Source organism: Pipra filicauda, unplaced genomic scaffold (assembly GCF_003945595.2).
Source record: "Pipra filicauda isolate LSUMZ 115617 unplaced genomic scaffold, ASM394559v2 scaffold13_size5146498_pilon, whole genome shotgun sequence".
Taxonomy (NCBI): Eukaryota; Metazoa; Chordata; class Aves; order Passeriformes; family Pipridae; genus Pipra; species Pipra filicauda.
This window is the reverse complement of record NW_024103874.1, coordinates 815,988-835,588: the sequence shown is the minus strand read 5'-3', so window position 1 is coordinate 835,588 and position 19,601 is coordinate 815,988. Positions and strand designations below refer to the sequence as shown.

At 43.5% G+C, this 19,601-nt stretch overlaps 1 protein-coding gene across 2 annotated transcripts in view; it reads right to left on the bottom strand.

Moving 5' to 3' along the window:
• DOK5 (docking protein 5) overlaps positions 1-19,601 on the bottom strand; it is a 42,495-nt gene that overhangs the window by 12,099 nt on the left and 10,795 nt on the right. For both annotated transcript variants that reach the window (XM_027710667.2, XM_027710669.2), the window contains exons 2-3: positions 10,872-10,979; positions 95-209 (exon numbers count right to left, since the gene is read on the bottom strand). In XM_027710667.2, coding sequence (XP_027566468.1) covers positions 95-209; positions 10,872-10,979 — 223 coding nt within the window. The remainder of the gene's footprint in view (positions 1-94; positions 210-10,871; positions 10,980-19,601) is intronic.

Sequence of the window (19,601 nt, the reverse complement as noted above, 5' to 3'; positions counted from 1 at the left end):
AAATGCCCAAAAATCTGCGTGTAGGTATATAATAATTTATAATTCCACGATTAATGCTCTTATGTTTTCTAATGTGTGTTACCATTTCACCCACCTGACTCACAAGCAAAGGTTTTGGAGGTGTCATCACTGAAATAAATCCCCACAGCGTGTTTCTTAGTGCTTTTTGGCATCCTTAATATATTCTTCACATTGTTGAGCTCCGTGACCTGAAAAAGCACAATTCGGAATTTTAATTAGGAGCTTGAAAAGAGATATATCCATTATTGACTGGGCAAGGAGAGGAGAGAATTATATCATGATGGAAAGGAGAGAGAAAAGGTGAGACAGCACGAAGAGGCCTGTGATTGCTCTCAAAGAAAGGCAGCCTTGGCAGGAATCACCTCAGACATTCCCCCTGAAGACACTGGAATATGAAGCAGCCACATCCTGCAGCCTCTCCTGTCTGCACATGAGCTTCAGTGTGACACCATCCCAGCAGAATTTTAGCCAAGAGGTGGAATCAAAGCTCCCTCCAGTCTGAGAAATATTGACATGAAGGGCATGAGAAAGACCAGCCTGATGCAGCAGAAGCAAAGAGAGGTGAAGATGAAAGTCTAAAGGATTCACCCATTTGGAGGAGCAAGTTCTAGTACAGCTTTCATCGTGGAGGACAAAGCTGTAGAATGGTGAAAGCTGCTCACTAAATTATTGTTTGATGGAAAGTTGAGGATTTGTTAGAATGGTCCATTTAAAACAAAAAAAAAAAACAGTTTTAGTTATTAGAAAGTGGTTCAGATTTAAAGTTTCGGACTTGTAAACAAAGATTTCTGTTGCCAAATACTGTTTGGAAAAACAGCTTTCATACCTCAAATAAACAAACATGGATCTGTTACCTTATATACAGCTTTGGTAAATACACACCAGGTGCCTTTATATTTGTAACATGCACTTTTCACCCTCCCAACCCACAAACAATGCTCTTAAATTTGACTGAGGAGGAATTCCTCATTATTTAAAATAATTTTAATGTAAAGGCTAACTCTCAACAAGGGAATCAGGAAGTTTCATTTAAATAGTCATTATCAGAAAATATTTCACTGATTCTTTTACACAGTAAGGGTTGGGGGGAGAGAGAGAAAGGGGGATAATTTAGCAGAGCTGTGCAACCCAACAACTTCACTCCTTTGGTTTGTTGGTTCTGTGGACTAGTTTCATATCCAGCTGTAACTCTAAACAAAGAAACCACAGCAATTGTCTTATAAATAAGACACAGGAATTATAAAGAGTTATCAGTGCTGAAGGTTTCGGCAACAAAAACCCCTCCTCTAGAGCATGCTGGGGTCAATCAGCATTTCATCCTAAGGCACTTTCTTCTTGGAGTCAATTTATATGCCCAGCCCCTTCGAGCAGCAGAGAACTGACAGCCAAAAATCACACTTCCAAGCAAGACCCCTGAAAAAGGGGTTCTTACTGGGAATGGAAGGAACAAAGAGCAGCTCATGGGGAACATTTCTCCAAAATAAAAATAAATGACAGATCCAATGGCAGGAAACTCATTTTATGGGCAGAAGTAGAAGGACATAATGGAAGGAACAGCCCATGGGAACACACCAAACCTTCTGCAGAGCTGCCAAATTTAGAACTCAGGTTTTTATAGCCTCCAGGTTGAAGATTTTGAGAAGTGTCAAAACGGAGGCTTCCTAATTGTGCTTAATTTTGCAAGAGGATTTTTTGCTCTTCCAGAAAATCCTGTGATGGGAGCACATCCCCCAGTGCTAACCAGACACCAACAAACTCCTTGCTAAATATGATAAATCTGTCATAACCTATTCCCACCGTGCTCAGTACATGACAGGTCAAGCACAAATTGCCAGCTGCCAAGCTCCAATATATTTTTCTCAGATGTCAAGAAAGGATTCAAATGCAAGAGGAAATAAAGAACCAGACTTTTTCATTCAGGACAGCAACTACCTTGACATTTAGACTGAGCACATTTACATTTCCTGCAAGGGAATGTGCTAATGAAGCTTTGTACCTTCGACTATCAAAGTCAGCAGAATGTAGTCTTACATTTTGGAAATGAATCATTTACCTACCTTGGATTTGAGCTAATGGAAAGCTCCATTCTGAAAATTAGGCACATCACACTCCTACTGCTGGATATCCCACTGTCTCCAGCACGATGAATCCTGAGGATGCTGACAGGGCTCGGTGTGATCAGGAAAGGTTTGCACTGGTCAGAAAATAGGGAATTGCCTCTCTGTGCTGGCTCAGGAGCCAAAAGCACTTTCAGCAGTGTCAGAGGCACCAAGTGAACCCCATCAGCCCTGGGCTGGGAGATATCCCACATCCCCGGTGAGGGAGGTGGGATAATGAAGGGACTTAGGACAGAGCTTTAAAAACACATTAAATAAAATAATTCACAAAGAGGCTCCTGCACAGGGGTGGGAAAGGAAAATAACCCACCCAAACAGAATCACTGTTGCCCCTGTGTGCAGCCTGAGTCAGGCACCTCCAGCCCACATGGGAGCACATTCATCCCGCTGGGAGTGAGAGAAGGACAAGATTAAAGCATTTGCTTTGTCTGCCCTGTACTACAGACACTCCTGATCACTGTTTCTCTTACTGTGACTCCAGCCTCATACCTTTTCCCTTCACCACTCCCAGCATCCCTAAGATCACAACCCCCAAGTTGACGTGTGTTTTATTCTCCCTAGGGCTGTGAGCTGCAATTCCTGCCCTATCTCCTTACATGAGCCCTGGCACAGAGCATCCACCACCCATTTTCTCTCATTTCTGTACCACTGGAGAGATTCTGGACTTTCCAGTCTCTGCACTCCAACCTCCAGCTCATCCCTGCCCACCCAGAGGCTCCCAGCCTTGCACACTGCACGTGTCACATCCACCTTGCAGCTCTCCCAGGACTGTGTCAGCTCTGAATCCAGCCATGGGGAATGAGATTTGCTCTTGCCATACCTCAGATACCAGGATCTCCCTCCAAGAGAGCAAAAGCCCTGGCTTACAGCCTGGTCAAAGGAAAGGGCACATGATTTCACCCCCTGAGTGACGTCTGAAATCAACAGTATTATGTCATTAATGTCACTGATCATCAAATCCTTTGCAATTCATGTTTTAGCTGTGAACTGGGGGAGAAAAAGAAAGGGTATTTATATTTGGAGAAATCTAGCTACACCATTTGGCAGCTCCTGAGTTATTTTGTGCTGCACTGACTGCCTGAGAGCTCTGTATAATGGCATTTCACAGGGCACAGCCTCAAAGCCTTCACATGCATCTCAAGGCTTCCTGGTGGCTTCTGTTGAGCTGCACAAGATGCCACCAAAGCATCTCCCTTTGGAGGGTGACAGCCAGACAGCCCCTGTTCTGACCCCTGACCCAGGTCCAAACGTCTGCAGCAAAATGCACATGCTCTGGGCTCCTCCCAGAGAGTTCCAGACTAAGGTTTCCTTCACTACCAGGCATAGATGGACAAAACCTGTCACTCTGGGGCTCTCTCTGAGGCCGGTGGCACAAGCGGTACCCTGCACAAGAGTCCCCAGAACCCAGAAGCCCAGAACTTCTGTCCTGGGCACAACCTTGTGGCACCTGATTTTTATGTCTGGCAAAACAACACTCAATAAGCACCTGCCCTCTCTTCCTTTGGGGGCTGAAGTTGCCTTCACCTCTCAGAGGCCCAGAGATGCTCTCCACTTTGTTAATGGCTCTTCTGGCAAGATCCAGCTTTAGCCAAGAAGTAATTCCTGCAGGAGGGCTCCACATCACACCTGCACCCCTGAGGGAGATGTCACCTAAAGATCACAATATTTGACCTGCTGTGTCACCCACAAGGGACTCCAAAACACCCTTGTTATCCCAGATGACTAAACAGCCTCCCTGTTGCTCACCCTTGAGCAACAGATGGTTCCAATTGTCTGGCACATTCGCACCCAATTCACACCGAGGAAGTGACAGGCTGCAAACACCCCCTCACCAGCTCTTGGAAAGGAGTCAGGAGCAGGCATCAAACACCTGCAAATATCTCAGGCTCGAGTTTTCTTTTTTTTTTTTTTTTTTTTGCATTTTTAAATAACTCTCCTCCTGTCAGGCTCTCGCAAAAGAAGTGTTTTCATGATTAGTTCAATTCACGTAGGTTTTGTTTATAAGAGATTAGCAAATAACGTATATTTATCAACATAATTCTAAAATTCTAAACCACAAATATCAGATCTAAGACAGTGTTAACAGAGAAATCACAAGAAGAATGTTTTATAAGGGGTTAAAGACCTCCCTTTGCATACTTGCCCCCTCCTCTTTACTCTCAAGCCTCCTTTACATTAGGATGACAATCCATATAATTGAAATACATTTCATTAGATTAAAAACTAAAATGCTTGCAGAGATGTGTGGTAAGAGAGTTCTGAACCAGGAACAGGGATTCATCATTCTCTTCCCAGCTGACAGAACAAGCAGACAGAGCTTCACCCTGACAGATGCACTCAGACAAAATTCTTCCATCTCTCCCATTCCCTTCAAAAACATGCCAAACACACAGTTTACTAAAAACGATCTTTAGCATTCAAGCTATTGTTTGAATTAGTGCATAATTCTCAAATATGGGGAGCCTTTCAGAACACAACACAAGGGAGTATATTTATTGCCTACACACCTGTCATACTACTGGTTCTCACGTACCCTGGGTTTTAATCTTAATTAAGGACTCTGGTTCTGTCTTGGCTTACTGAAAATTGCCCCCATGATGAGTATACATCTAACATTTCCCTGGACACCCCAGGGGAACATTTAATGCAAAATGCTACTGCTCAGTTCTGCTTATAAGATTTGCCTGCACATATCTAACTTACTAATATAAATACCATGCTAAAATTTTATATTGAATCACAGAATGGTTTGTGGAAGTGATCTTAAAGATCATCTCATTCCACCCCCTCCCATGGGCAGGGACACCTTCCACTAGCCCAGGTTGCTCCAAGCCCCGTCCAACCTGGCCTTGGACACTTCCAGGGATGGGGCAGCCACAGCTTCTCTGGGCAACCTGTGCCAGGGCCTCACCACCCTCACAGCCAAGAATTCCTTCCCAATATCCCATCTAACCCTACTCTCTGGCAGTGTGAAGCCATTCCCTCTTGTCCTGTCACTCCAGACCCTTGTAAATAGTCCCTCTCCATCTTTCCTGGAGCTCCCTCAGGCACTGGAAGGCCACCATTAGGTCACCCCAAAGCTTCTCCTCTCCAGGCTGAACAATCCCAATTCTCTCAGCCTTCCCTCCCAGCAGAGATGCTCCATCCCTCTGATCATCTTGGTGCCTCCTCTGCACTCGCTCCAACAGCTCCACATCCTTTCCCAGAGCTGGAGGCAGCTCTGCAGGAGGGGTCTCACCTGAGCGAGGCAGAGGGGCTCAGTCACCTCCCTTGACCTGTTGGCTTTAATATATTTATTAAAACATATATATGTGTGTGTATTTGTATATATATATAAATAAAATGTACAGCCATACCTATATCTCCATTTTTTCAGTGGGAAAAGCCATCAGCTGTGAGTTCTCCCTTGCTCACACACAGAACTGCACACACTGCCCAGAACCCCAACACTGGCTTGGAAATGAAAGAAAACTCCAAGAAATCAATGCCAGGAACAACCACCAGATTTAGAGATTCAGTTTTTCCACCACCCTCAGAGGCTGCTCCTTCCCTCACAGGCACAAGATTTGTCCTTCCATATGGAAGGACATGAACCTGCCCCACAGCCTCGCCATGAACCTCATGGCATTAGAGTGAAGACACCAAAATATCCTGACAAGTTACTTTAATTCTTTTAAAGCCTTGAACTTGACACTTCATTCATAGCTAAGCTGTGGTATTCATTAAAAGAAATGTTTAACAGCCAGTTATTAGCAGAGTGGTCATACTTTAAACACTTCATTTGCTACTGATACAGTTTTGCCTGGAAAACAGTTACAAATTACAGAATTCAATTTTCCAAATGGATTATTCCATAACTAGACAGAAAGACTGGTTAAATTACTTCTGCTGTTTCAAGGCAAGATTAATACAATCGGATTAAAACTTAGATCCCCTCAAGGAACTGGTGTATTCCTGTCAGCACTACGCAATTAGTTGGGTTTGTATTGGAATATTAAGGATTCTTCTGGTACATTGCAAAGTCAAAAAAGTAACCTGGAGACATTAAAATTTCTTCCTTTCTCCAGTATTGTTAAAGCATGTGGCAATTTATGGTTGCTTATTTACATTTAACAAGTGAAAACTAGAGAGTTACCTGAAAGGCAACTCTCTGCATAGATTTTGTAGCCTGGGTTCTAATTATTTTCTCTCCCTTGTGGGACCCAATGAATTAAGTGGGCAATTTACTTTGTGTATGCAAATTCCCAGTTCTCCTCATAAGCTACAGATGACTGTTCTCAGACAGCCTGTATTTTAGGACACGGCAATCTTCCCACTTTTAAAAAAAAACAGAACAAAATTAGAAAGTATTTAAAGGTCAATATTACACAAAAAAAAAAAAAAGGTACTTTTTTTCTGTTTCTGTTTTAACTCTTCTGGTGGTGAGGATGTCCAAGTTCAGGTCCTGGTGCAGGGCTGCAGACAAGGATACATCCATCAAATGCAAACCAACTGGACTCTCCAAAATACCACTGAGATGCCTCAGAAACACTTCTGGGGATCCAGAATTCAGATGGATAAAGACAAGACCTTGATGGACCAAGGTGCCAAGGAGCTGCTGGATAATCTTAGCCCAGTGACTGGTACCACCAGGGTGCCACCAGCCCCAGTGCTCCAGTCAGCCTCTTTCTACTGATAAATCAAAGGAACATTTGCACTTTAATCCATCATAAGAAAAAAAAAAAATAGTAACAGAATGAAACATTTCAGTGAAGGAGGCAGGTGCTACTGAAAAATTAGCTCCATTCATCATTTTCCTTTTTCTACCCTTTACAGTTTTATGATGGATTAAACCTCTCCCGAGATCGATGGGGTGAGCAGGGGCTCCTCAGTCTTCCAGATTTGATGCTGCTTTCAACAGCATTTGAGAATCACTTCAGAACCCAGGTAGGAAGTTAATGACCATTATTTCTGAAACACTGGTAATCTGTAGGTGAGGTTTTCCTCCTACAGCATCATCTTTCAGAACTGAACCACATTCGCCCTCAGTTTCATTAGCACAAGTTTATGGCACAGTGACACTTGACACGTTAACAGGACTGGCTGGGCTTCTCATTTGCAGGATTAACTTCATCGTCACAGACACTGACAGCAGTCTCTGTCCAGGAGTGACAGAATGAGAGTTGTCACAGCAAAGCCTCTCCACACCATGGAGCTGTTATCACAACAGCTGCTCTTGCTGACAAAACGTGTATCAAAAGAGCAGTGACTATCCCAGACCTGTGGATGATGCCTTGATACCATCAAAAGCAGGTGACAAGTAGTGATAGTTGAAGGCTCTGCCATATTCAGTTATTTGTTGGAGGTTTTATTAATAATTAACTATGGTTTTTATCAGGATCAGTTCATCCACAGAGGGGTACAGAGCAGCACTGACATGTTCTCTTTTTTCAGCAGCTCATATTTAACACTGTTAGAAGCTGTATCATTCACCACCTTAGAATTTCACACGTTTACAAGGCTTATTTAAAAAAGAAACTCATTTTTATCCACCTGTGCTCTTTGTAAGTGAACATATTTTGCCCAGAAAATGCTGTTTAATATTCATTAGCTGCCTTTCAGCGAGGTTTGTTAAAAATAAACGGGGACCTGTCTGCTTGGAGAGCTGATGATTTTACAACTAGAAAGCAGCCTTTCCATCACAGGGAACAAATGGGGACACTGCAGAGCCCCAGAGTCACTGCAGAAGGGACACCCCACTGCCCCGGGAAATCCCATCTCAACCTCCCCACAGCACTGAGGCATCATTCCAGTGTGGCCAAGAGGGGCAATAAACATGGAGAACAAATGCCAGTGGCAACATTCCCAGGGCAGAGATCGCTGTCCAGCCTCTCAAGCACATCCACAGCATCCAGGTCGCCTGGATGCCAGGAAGAGAGATCCCTCTGGATTACACAGCAGGATTACAGGCTCCCCTGGCAGAAACCTCAGCAATTACCCTGTAATTTGGGTCTATGTACCTGGGCCCTGAAGCAGAGAGAGGTTCAGGGGAAGGAGTGATTGGAGTTGGCAGCTCAGCCAGACACCAAAAAAACATCAAAGCTCAGACTGATCATCTGGGGTGTATCCAGCTTTAGACTCAGACCCCAGTTGCTTCACATGAGCCCCCAAAGGAGATTTAGGATAAAATCTACCAGTTCCCCCTGCTGGAACCAGCGCTGTCGGGAACACTCGCTCCATGCTGTGCTTTACTCCTCCAAAAGGTAAACATTTCTCTGCCCACTTCCCCTCGAGACATTTGGGTTCAGATCTTCTTCCTGCCTGAAATAACCCCTAGATTTTGGTGAGTCACTGCCACAGGTTTACCCAGAGAAGCCCCATCCCTGGAAGTGTCCAAGGCCAGGTTGGATGGGGCTTGGAGCAACCTGGGATAGTGGAAGATGTTTCTGCCCATGGCAGGGGGTGGCACTGGATGATCTGTGTATTTGGGCTTAATTACATGCTGCTGTTTTTTGGTCTGTGTTTGGCACAGCCACCTGTGAGAATCTGTTCTTTTCCTGCCAAGTTATAAGGAAACAAGCACTGATAAACGAGAACTTAGTCCTTGAAGGAAGCATTTTGTAAGCATTATAATTAATTAGTACCTCACTATTGGTTGATGGCCCTTCAAGGGCATTTGAAGGAGAAAGTGAAGAGGAGGAGGATGAAGTAAGCCCCCAGACTCATTCAGGAAAGACCCCTTGAGGTGCAGCATGTGGGCACAGGGACATTCCAGGGTACCCACGTGTGTGCAGAAGAGATGCCACCTGCATAACAGGGGGAGGGACCGAAGGCCTCTGGCTGGGCAGTGCTGGCCACACCTGCCCAGACAGACATCCCCAATTAATTGTATAAAAAGCAGATGGCTGGTGCTGGGAGTGGGACTCAAGCTTCACACGAAGGACAACGTTGCCTTTCGCGGGGACGGCCGCTATCGTGTGAGCCTGCCGACACTCCGAGGGGAATTCTAGGCACTCATAAGTACAGCACCTGAGTGACTGGGGTGTTGTATTTAGGGCTTATTTCCCTCCTTTTCTCTCTCTCTCTCGGGTTCCTGTTTACTTGGCCACTTCTTTGTAATAAATATTGTTTGTGTTAAGCTTTCATCAGTGCACTGGTTTTTCAGGTTTGCCATCCTTCCCCGCTACAATCTGCAAAGTCCCTTCCAACCCAAACCATTCTATGATTCTGTGACTGACACAATTCCTACAAAAAACAGACACAATATGTGCATAAGATGTCTTACTGCTCTGACAGTGTTTCTCAAGACTTCAGCCAAGACTAGGGGTTGCTTTAATGTCTATAACTATTAATATCCCAGCTGTGATTACACACTGTTACAGTTTTCAGAGGAAGAAACCATGATCTGTGCAGCCACTAAGGCAAAGAGTCGATTCCCAATGACTGACTGTGGAGTTTGACCATCGTTTACTCCTGTCAAATAAGCTACTTGAGAAACCCAGAAACTAAATTCATAGAAGAAGCAATAGTCTCAAATTAAATAACTGTTAAATATAGACTAAGCTTGACTTATAACTGAAAATCCCTCTAAGCCAATGAGACTTTCCATGGTGCTTTAGTCTGCAGGTCCAGGCTGCTGGTGGGTTATATACATGCAAATATGTGTTAACCTATAGAATTCTTTGAAAGAAGAGAAGAAAGTTCAGCCTCTTTTAGATTCCTCTTGGATTTCATATCCATTACCCAGTGTGAACTCCAAGTCAGTGTGTGCTGCTAAAATATTGCATTAATACAATGGAAGAAACAGAGATTTGCAGCAATAATTGACAGAGTCAATGCTGGAAATTCTCTCACACACTGTGCAGCCCTCACACACATCAAGTGGAAAATCACCACTCATTACTTCTGCAAGTTGCTTAATGTAAATGTGAATGAACTATTTCTGGGCCTGACTTATTAGAAATAGCCACAGGTTTTATGACCAATCAATTACACATTCCATGTAGACAGACAAGTCTGAATTCAGATTCAGTATTCCCTCAAGATTTCCTCTTAAATGTATGTCAAAGTGAAGCACAGATCACCCTCAAGCTGAGCTTGCACATAATTCCTAATCTTCCAATATATTAAACTTTTGCCAGCAATGATTATAAATTAAAGGCTTTCTTATTTTCATCTCCATGCCCAGGAGAGTTACACATGTAAATTCTCAGGCGAATATGAAATATGAAAGGTGCACAAAATTCTAGAGAAGTGACTGGAGGGAAAAACTTCATTCTTTTAACACCAATTAATTTAAGAAAGGCTTTCACACCATTATTACAAGAAAAATGTGCATGTTGTCTTTCATGTCTGTAGCTGGTACTGTCTTCCAACAGATGCAAAATCCTAGTAAAATGGCAACCTTAAAGTGCCCAGCTTTTTGAATTCACATGTTCCTCTGGATGATTGTTACTGTAAATATGAAGAGCAGCAGCCATTGCAAAATATTTCAGATCTGAGTTTAAAGGCCTGAGGAAAGGACAGCTGCTTTAAAAATACAGGTATTTTCCACTTAGCGAGATGTTTGTACAAAGCAGAAAATAGAATACTTACTCTGCCTCTAGTTCACTGAGTGAAGGAACATACAAACGGGTTTAGGACCTTGAGAGTAAAAACAGTTCCAATTTTCAGCCCAATTAATGCATGTAAACTTGAGGTTTTATTCTTGATATTACATCAAATAACAAACTGAGAAACAACCTCGTGTCTTACCTTGTGGTAGCATCTGAAGTAAGCAGCTCGTTCATCTGAGAACTTCTCCAGCCTCTTTGGCCCTTTGCTTGAAGCTTTTTTGAATACTAACCAGCATCTCTGGTAAATCTGGAAACACAAGAGAGTACACTTGGCATCTGCAATGGCTTGAATATCACCAATATTCATACAGGAGTTAAACTCATAAATCAGCTGTTGCTCTGGAGCTACAATTAATAACTCAGTAGCTTAGAGCAAACATAAAACTAAGCTAATGGGGAGTTACATCCTATTTCTTTGGAATTATAATACAACCAGAAATTCTTAGGAAGGTGCTTGGAAGGAAGAGCTGTAATTGTGCTTGCAAATGAATGCAGGGCTTTCTAGGAAACAGTGGCACATTTTTCCACGTGGATTTGCTCCTGCTTCCTGTCTTGCATGCCTAAGGGAGATGTGAGGAAAGCTTGAGCAGACAGGTAGGAATGGACCTTCCATCACACAGGCATGAGAGGTGACACTGTGTGTCTTCTGTGTATAAGGGAAACTGAGGATACAAAAGGGAGAAGGAACTGAATTACTGGTAATGAAGAAGCAGATCGTTTATCTGCAGAACCAAGGACCATTCTGACACCTGGAATTTTGCTTCCAGGGTCTGGCCGAATTTATATTCAAGTCATTTGGGGCAGACTCTGTGCAGAGTGGTTGAAAAAACACCTTTCCATCTACAGCATTAAGTCACTTCATCTCTCCAACTTCTGTCACCATTTCTTGCAATCTTCCCACCCATTCTTTAACTGTGGTGCACTTTCTACCATCCTCTTACATTCAAACCATGGCTCTCAGCTCTGCTAACATGCTGCCTGTATAGAAGGAAAGAATTATAAGCCTTGCCAACTGTTCACAGCCCACACTTAATCAGTAATTCCAAAGTAACACCTGGTAAGTTAGAAATAAATCAAAACTGCCACCAAAAATCAGTGTGATTTCAAAGAAAAAAATCAGACCAGCCATTATCAAGTAGTTCACAGCACAAATCCACTGCAGTGATAAGTGATGAAGACCCATCAACACATCTCACTGCCCCAGCTAAGCCAGCACCTGACAGGTAACTCACAGACAAGGCAGCTCATCCTCTGAACCCCTGATGGGTTCTAATCAACGTATTCAGCACAATTATGTTCATAAAAAGTAGCTATAATTTCATTTCTGCGCCCAAAAAGCTGACTAGCTGTGCTTCTCTCACCAGTTTTTAGCTGTTTTTTCCCAGCTGTATCATTCTCCCCCAGCTTTTCCATCCTGCCTCACACGTGGGCACTCACACTCCTGGCCCACTTGGCTGCACCAACATTTAACATATGGACAGGCTGCTCCCATGCCAGGCACCAGCTGAACCTATCAAGCTTTTCTTCCAGTTTTCCAGCTTATTGGCCACTCAACCTGTTATTTTTCATGCAAGGGTCTGAACTGAATTGTTCAAAAATGACTAGACACTGACCACAATGACAGCTTACACCAAAAGCACAATTTAGAAATGCACCTACTTCTCCTGAAAGAGTCTTTCTGCACTTGCCTTCAGAGGATTTTGTTCCCCACAGCTGAGAAAAAAAAAAAAAAGCAAAACAAAGCATCCCCCCCCAAAAAAAAAAAAAAAAACCTGGCATATGTAAGTACTTCCAAGGATGCAAAAGTCAAATCAGTCCACAACAGAAACAGCAGTCTTTGAGTTTTGGTTCCAATCCCACACTGCAACAATTCTCTAAGAGAAGAGTCCCAGGGTTGAAATATTATGTCAGAGCCTGAGGAAAACATCATCACAACCCAAGTAACTAAACCTATAAAGGACAAATGGCATTTGTGATGCCAATGAGCAAACTGGAAGAAAGGCAGGTCAGGGAGGTCCCTCCCCTGAGCTTCCTCCTCCCTCTCTAGGAGCTGGTCAGCTCTCTCCTCTTAGGGAATCTCTGGGCAGAGAGATCCTACCACAACAGCAGTTTAAAGTAGAACAACGTGTTTTGATTTGAGATAATTAACGATTTTTTTGTCTGAACACACAGTTAGGAATCCCATTAATGTTTGTGAGGTGATGTTAACTCCTCTCTCCTGAGCTTCTATAAACAAACTTAAAAGAATAGAAACCCCCTCACTGGAAACCCACTTAGCACCCTCAAAAATGAAGCAGTGGAGCCCTCAAGAATGGGTGCTATTAGCACAGTCCCATTTCTGTGCTCCCACAGGTGAACAGCCAGCACCATCTCAACAGAGCATAAACTACATGATGCTTTAAACCTCCAGAAATAAAACAGCGAAAAAGGGGATTGGACTGAGTGGCCTTTAATGGTCCCTTCCAATCCAAACCAATCCATGAGTCTGTGAATAACCAATTTGGCAGCATCTGCCCAGAAGCCCTGAAAGCCCTCCAGTCAATGCACAGGAGAGATGATGCTGTGCCCAAGACAGGGCGCTCATCATGACCCCGTTATGAGCTACAAAACAGAGCCAATAATTAGGTCCTTGATGCCACCACGGTCTAGCACGTGCCTGAGACTTGAGTTGAAGACAGCACGTGAACTGTTTATGTTGCTAATGCTGTTTTGACAGCAGCAACAAGAACCAGCCCCAAATGCTCTTAGGTGCCTTTTCCATCATGAATAGGGAGCTCACTTATCCCTCAAATCAACACTTTCACTACTACTCCATGAATAGGAATTAGTTGAAAGTACTGCTGTAATTGCCTCCACTGCAACCACTCGGGCTGACAGTGATTAGATAATTCAAACAGCAACTCAGGATCTGATGTGCTGAGAGAGAACAGTAATAGCTGTCATTTACATAACACCTAAAACTTACCAAGTTTTCCCCTTGAGATCTTCTGAAAAAGTCTAACTCTGGGATTTGGGTATCAAAAATTAGCATCTACTCCCTGTGGCCTCTCCTGAAAATTCCAGATTCTTACAAAGAAAAACTTGAGGGAAATAATATGACTGTTTATGAAGTGCAATACCACAAATCCAGGGAGGTGATCCAATATCCATGTCTGAGGTCAGGCCAAGACAGTTCTATTTTTGGCTCTAAAGATCATCTGCTATAAATCATTACCACAACTGAAGTCAAAGGAGTGACTCCAAAGGAATGATGCAACCTGAGTATCTGGATTCCTGCCCCTCATTCCCAGGTTCCTTCTGGTGCTGGAAAGACACCGTGCAGCAAAGGAGCTATTGACCTCAGCTGGAACTGGTCAGCATGGAATCATGGAATGGTTTGGTTGGAAAGGGCCTTAAAGACCATCCAGTTCCACCCCCACCATGGGCAGGGACACCTTCCACTAGACCAGGTTGATCAGAGCTCTGCCCAGCCTGGCCTTGGACACTTCCAGGGGTGGCATCTGGCTGAGTAAAGTGGGAAAATTTCTTCTGGCTTTCTGGGCTTCATGGTTCAGTTGGGGTTTGAGAATATTCTCATGCAAAGAGGGAAACTGAAACCAAAGTCTTGCTGTCCTACATGATGACCCAAACCCTGGAGTGTCCTGGAAACTGGGGTGGGGAGGGAGACCTGTCAGTCCTCACCACCTCCCATCTGAGCAAGATCATCAAGAGCTGGATTTCTTTTTACATGAAGCACAAATTATTCCGGCCAAGAAACAAAACATTTGAATTTAAAGACTAAAATCTGCATTTCAGCCCAAAGCAAGTTTACCCCACCCCTCAGTACTTTTGTTAAGAACCAATCTAAAAAAGAATCTGGAAATAGCCAAATATTTAGAAATTGGATGGGGGGAGGCTACTTTTCAGATTTTGAGGCAGGGGGTTTAAAACTGGCTGTTTTTAAAAACTAAGATACGTGGCTTCCACCACATTAGGGCAAAGCAAACCTATTTTACTTCAGAACCAAACAATCCCTTTTATTTGTTTTTTAAGAGGGATCTAGAGGTCAGAAACAGCAGCACAAAGTCTCATCTGGCAAATTTGTCCTCTGTGAACAAGCGAACCTTCAGGGAAAGCTGCCCTGCTTTATTCCTGTGTTGTGTTTTTCTGCACTTTGCCCTAAAACAAAGAATTCCAATGAGCTGCATTTACAGGGACACTGAACTTGCTGTCAAATAAAAACAAACTTTGCTTTTTTAAAAGCAGTCGCTGCAAGTTCTCTCATGCAGCTTGGGATTCCTTCCAGAAACACTGGGCTACTGCCAGGAACCTTTTTGTGACTCTGATGAGTTCTAGAAACAGATAATCCAGTAAAGGCACAGCACAACAGCTTAAGAAATTTCTCAGTCTCTTCCGAACTTGGGGTTTTTTTGTAGTAAAAGAATACTGCACTTTACCCAAGGTTGGTAGGAAGCTCACACACTGAAGGACCTCGGTTGCACATGCAAAATTATTTGAGTGTTTTGTTGGACCTTCAGGGAGTCTCCAGTGGGCTGGAGCTCCAGGTACAAGGTCCTTCCAACAGGGAGTTGTTCACACAGGTAACCAGCCAACATATGCCAAAGGTTTGGGTCTTAATTCTTCTATTTTAAAAATGCCTTAACATCTCACTTCTGAGTCAAAAGTCCTGAAATAGAACTTTCAATTCAAAGGAAATCTGTGAGGAGACTGGATCTGGAATTTTACTTTGCTTCTAGAAAAATGAAAGAGTGCCAACAAAGGCAGATTGCAGCTCATATATTTAATTATATTCCCCCCTCAGACACGTCTGAAGCAGCAGATCTCCATCAGGGAGCTGTTTCCTCACAAAAAGCTGGAGTACTGCTTTCTAGTAAAGAGGTCTAGGCATCAACAGGTATGATGCTGAATGGGACTGTGTGGCCCTAGGGAAGACCCCATAATCTTTCCACGAGTTCACAAACTAGAGCTACTTAATCTGAACCTATTTCTTCCATAAGATTATGACTTTTCTCTGTTTTTCCAGCCCAGTTTTGCTCCATACCCACTTCATCCCCATACTGACAGCAGAGTTCAGCTGTATTTCATTCTGACAAAACCACAATGTAAGTCTAAAACTGAAACTATTACAAGTAGACAGATCACTAGAAAGAATCACATCCCTACCTTGTACTGAGCTGTGTTCAGCAGGACTTACACAATGCATGTAGACTGGATCACTTGCTTTGTAAAATCAGCAGCAAAATTGTCCAAGTGTTGTCTGTAAAGATATCTCTGCACTTGGCAACAAGACAATTTCCCTTTCCCTGAATACCCATTTAATGTGTGTTATGAGTAAGCAATATTGCATTATTCATTGTGATCAGCTTATAATGACTACATAAATCAAGGTTGGTTTACATCAAGCTGTTCTCTTCTCCAGGGCACTAAAGAAAATCATCTAGATTTCTCCTTCCCCCAAGAAACACATTTGTGGAGAGATAAAGCTCACTCCTTCCCCTCATTCAGTCTTCACAAACAATATTTTCCACTAGGAAGTCATCCACAGCTGCTAATAGGGAATGAGGCTGTAATCTTGTCTCTCTGATTACATTCAGAATGTTCACAATGCACAATATTGCTTAGTATTGCAAAGTTTTCTCATCAAGTTATAAAATCCAGCTTTGGGACTGGCCAGAACTTGCTATAAGCCCAGAGTACAAAAAAAAATGCCTGGCAGATCTTTATGAATCTATACACCTTTCACTCTTGCTAATGCAGGTCAAAACAGATGCCTGCTGCTCTCAAATACGAGGCATTTTAATCAGCCTTTCTTCTTCAAAAACTCTGCCCTCCCACCTGGAATTGCATCAACCAGAAGTGGGATTTTTGTTAAAAGCTTAAGGCTTAGAACTCAAAGCCATTCCACCAACCTTGGTTTAAAACACCAAACAGCTGGATGGGAGCCTATAGATGCATTCCCACTTGGCACACTGCTTAGAAGGCAACTTTGTTCTAAATCTTCACTTATTTATTTTTTTTTTAATCCTTCATGATTACATGAGATTCACTCCACAGACAAGATTTACTGCCAAAATATCCTCAAGAGAGGGAAGTCTGTGTGCTGTGATCTGAGGCACATTGTCCAAGCCACGCAGGGTGCTGAGGAGCAGCATCTCAGCACAGCGAGCAGAACAGCTCACCCGGGATTATCTGACAGCTCAGTAATGGAGCCTGGGCTTTATTTCGTGTCCATGCTGTGCCCTGTGACAAGGGACAGTGACAGGGAAACACAAGCAGCATTGTACAGGTTTTGCTTGTAACTGGTACACATTAGTCACTGGTTCAGACAAAAGGGGAAAAAACGCTCAACAAAACTGCTGCTGGCATCTTGGGCAGATCTGAGAATGGAAAAGAAAGACAAGAAGGAATTTGCTGATATATTCCAGCCTGCTGGAGGATTATTCACTATAAAAAATAATTTTAAAGGGAGCTTAAGAGAGCCCTTTAGAGTGAATCAGTGCAACTGTCAATACTGCAGTTTAGAAGCAATGCACCCCTTCAAATTTCTGATGCACTCAGCAGCTGGAGGGCTGGAGTTCAGACACATCTTAATTACAGATCCTGGCCAGGTGATGAATCACTTTACCAGTGAAATCTCTCTGATACACAATCTTTTTTCAAGTGCTTTGGAAGGACTCTATGGTTCAGTCCAGACAGGGCAGGGGAGACAACTGCAAACAGCCCCGTGGACTTCCAGGGGCAGGGAACGGGCTCCAGGAACACGAGACATCTGGGAGGTTGGTACCTGGAACTGGGCACTGAGAGCTGCTAAAGAACTATGTCTTTAGGACAACAGGGCTTGGATTTAGACCTGGCTTATCCCCCAAGTATCATGAGTGTTCTGCACAGGAGTATTTCTTTCCCTTCTCTGCTCAGTGCCTTGAATCTGCACTGGCAGGTGCTCCTCACATGCAACTCACTTGTTGATAAACTAATGTGTAAATAATGACACTGTGTAATAAACTAGACAGAAGATGAAAAGGATAAGCAGTTGTGCTGTTTGATGTGGGCAATACAGAACCTGACTCCATTTCTCAGTTTCTGACTGTCTAGAATTTCAGGACCTAAAAGACATTAAAAGTGAGACTTCAACCTCCATCTGCTCTCCCTGCAAAAATGATGAGTTGGATGCAGTATCATTAGAGAAAGCACTAGCTGAAGTATCCTTCCACTTCCAGGACCTCTTTTATGGACCTATAGCCTTTAAAGTATAGGACTGCCAGTTTGTTGTTTTTTTTTTTAAATCATACACAGAAAAGGTTATAATTCTGAGCTCTGTAAGGCCATTAGAGAAAAGCCATTCCAAAAAAAGAGCCAAGAAGCATTTACAGCAGAAACCTTCTCTTGCCAGTGACAACTTAAAAAAAAAGCCAGGCTGGAGCTAAGTATCCGATTTGGTTCCTTGAACATTTGCTAAGCTTTATATGGGCACAGTTAATTCTAGGCATGAAACTGGATAGGAGAAAATCAGCCTAGGACTGTAACTAGGAAGAAAAAAATAGTAAAGGCTCCACTGCAGGCTAAAGGCTGACTCTGTGCAGCCAGTTCATGCTGGCAGCAGCTGGATGTGCAGCTGGATGTGTCCTGCTGGGTCAGGCCATCAGCACAAATCCTGGGAATTAACACCATTAATATCCTGTCCGAATTAGGGAACTGCAGAATAACTTACAATGACCACGATGAATTATGGTTTGGGATTCTTCTTTTTTTTGTCACTAACATCTGACTTGGTTACTTTAATTACACGGGCTATAGGGGGAAAATGGCATTGATGCAGCTCATTAACACTTCCAGAGCTCACTAATTAGCTCATCAGATGGAAGAGGCTGCGGAGCACACACGGTAACCCTGGGTAACAGCAGCTCACAGCTCTGACAAGGACACAGCTCACCTGCTAAAGCCATGGCAGTGGGATGTCTCCTCAGAAGGCACAGATGGGATTTGGAGACGAACTGTACTTGCTCACAAACTCCCAGCAACAGGCTTCCACTGCACTCCAGAGCACACACTCATTTGTGGGAGCTGTATTCCAGACTTGGACTTGTATTTCAGAGTGGGACTTGTAACTTTACACATAAGCAGACCAAAAAAAGGCAGAAAATGCACATGAATCAAGCCTTTATCTCTGCAGTGTAATTCCTTCAGCAGTAAGCTGCCAACATCCAAAGCTAGACGTGGGAAAAGGGCTTTAGTTTCTCCATCCTCGAACAGTTCAGCTGTACCTGTTGCCATTTGCCCACCTGCAAAATTGGGTTAATGATGCCTGTTATGTGCTGCTTGGAGGGCCAAGGGTGACAAATGCCCTGCAAGTCCCCCGATCGACAGATGGGGAGAACTGCCCAGTTCTGGCCTGCTGTCATTCTTTGCTCACCAATTAATTCACCTGCAAGCTTCAGAAAGCAGCACAGGTTTTTCTGTAACAGAGTATCTGCAATCCCTACAGACACCTCAAGTCTCGAGGTATTGTCTCAGCACAAGGTAAACTTATCTCATTCCTTCCACACTTTCCTTTCAATCCTGACATCAAAGCCATGCAGTCACAGGTCATTCCCCCAGCTGGATAAGCTTTAAAATCAAAGTGAATCTGCATGAAAGAGCAAATAATGCTCCCGTGTGAGTCACTTCGAGCTGGACTTCACCAAAACACAGCGCTTTGTTAAGAGTGACAGATTTACAGCCCATTAAATCATGGTAACAAGCACTTCAGCGCTGTCTTACAGGATTGCAGAGAATGATTGAAGTCATTTGCCTAAACTGCTCACCGGGCTGATCCTGCGGCCAAAGCTGCTCCGGGGACAAGTTCCCGGCAGCCAAAATGTATTTCCTTTTA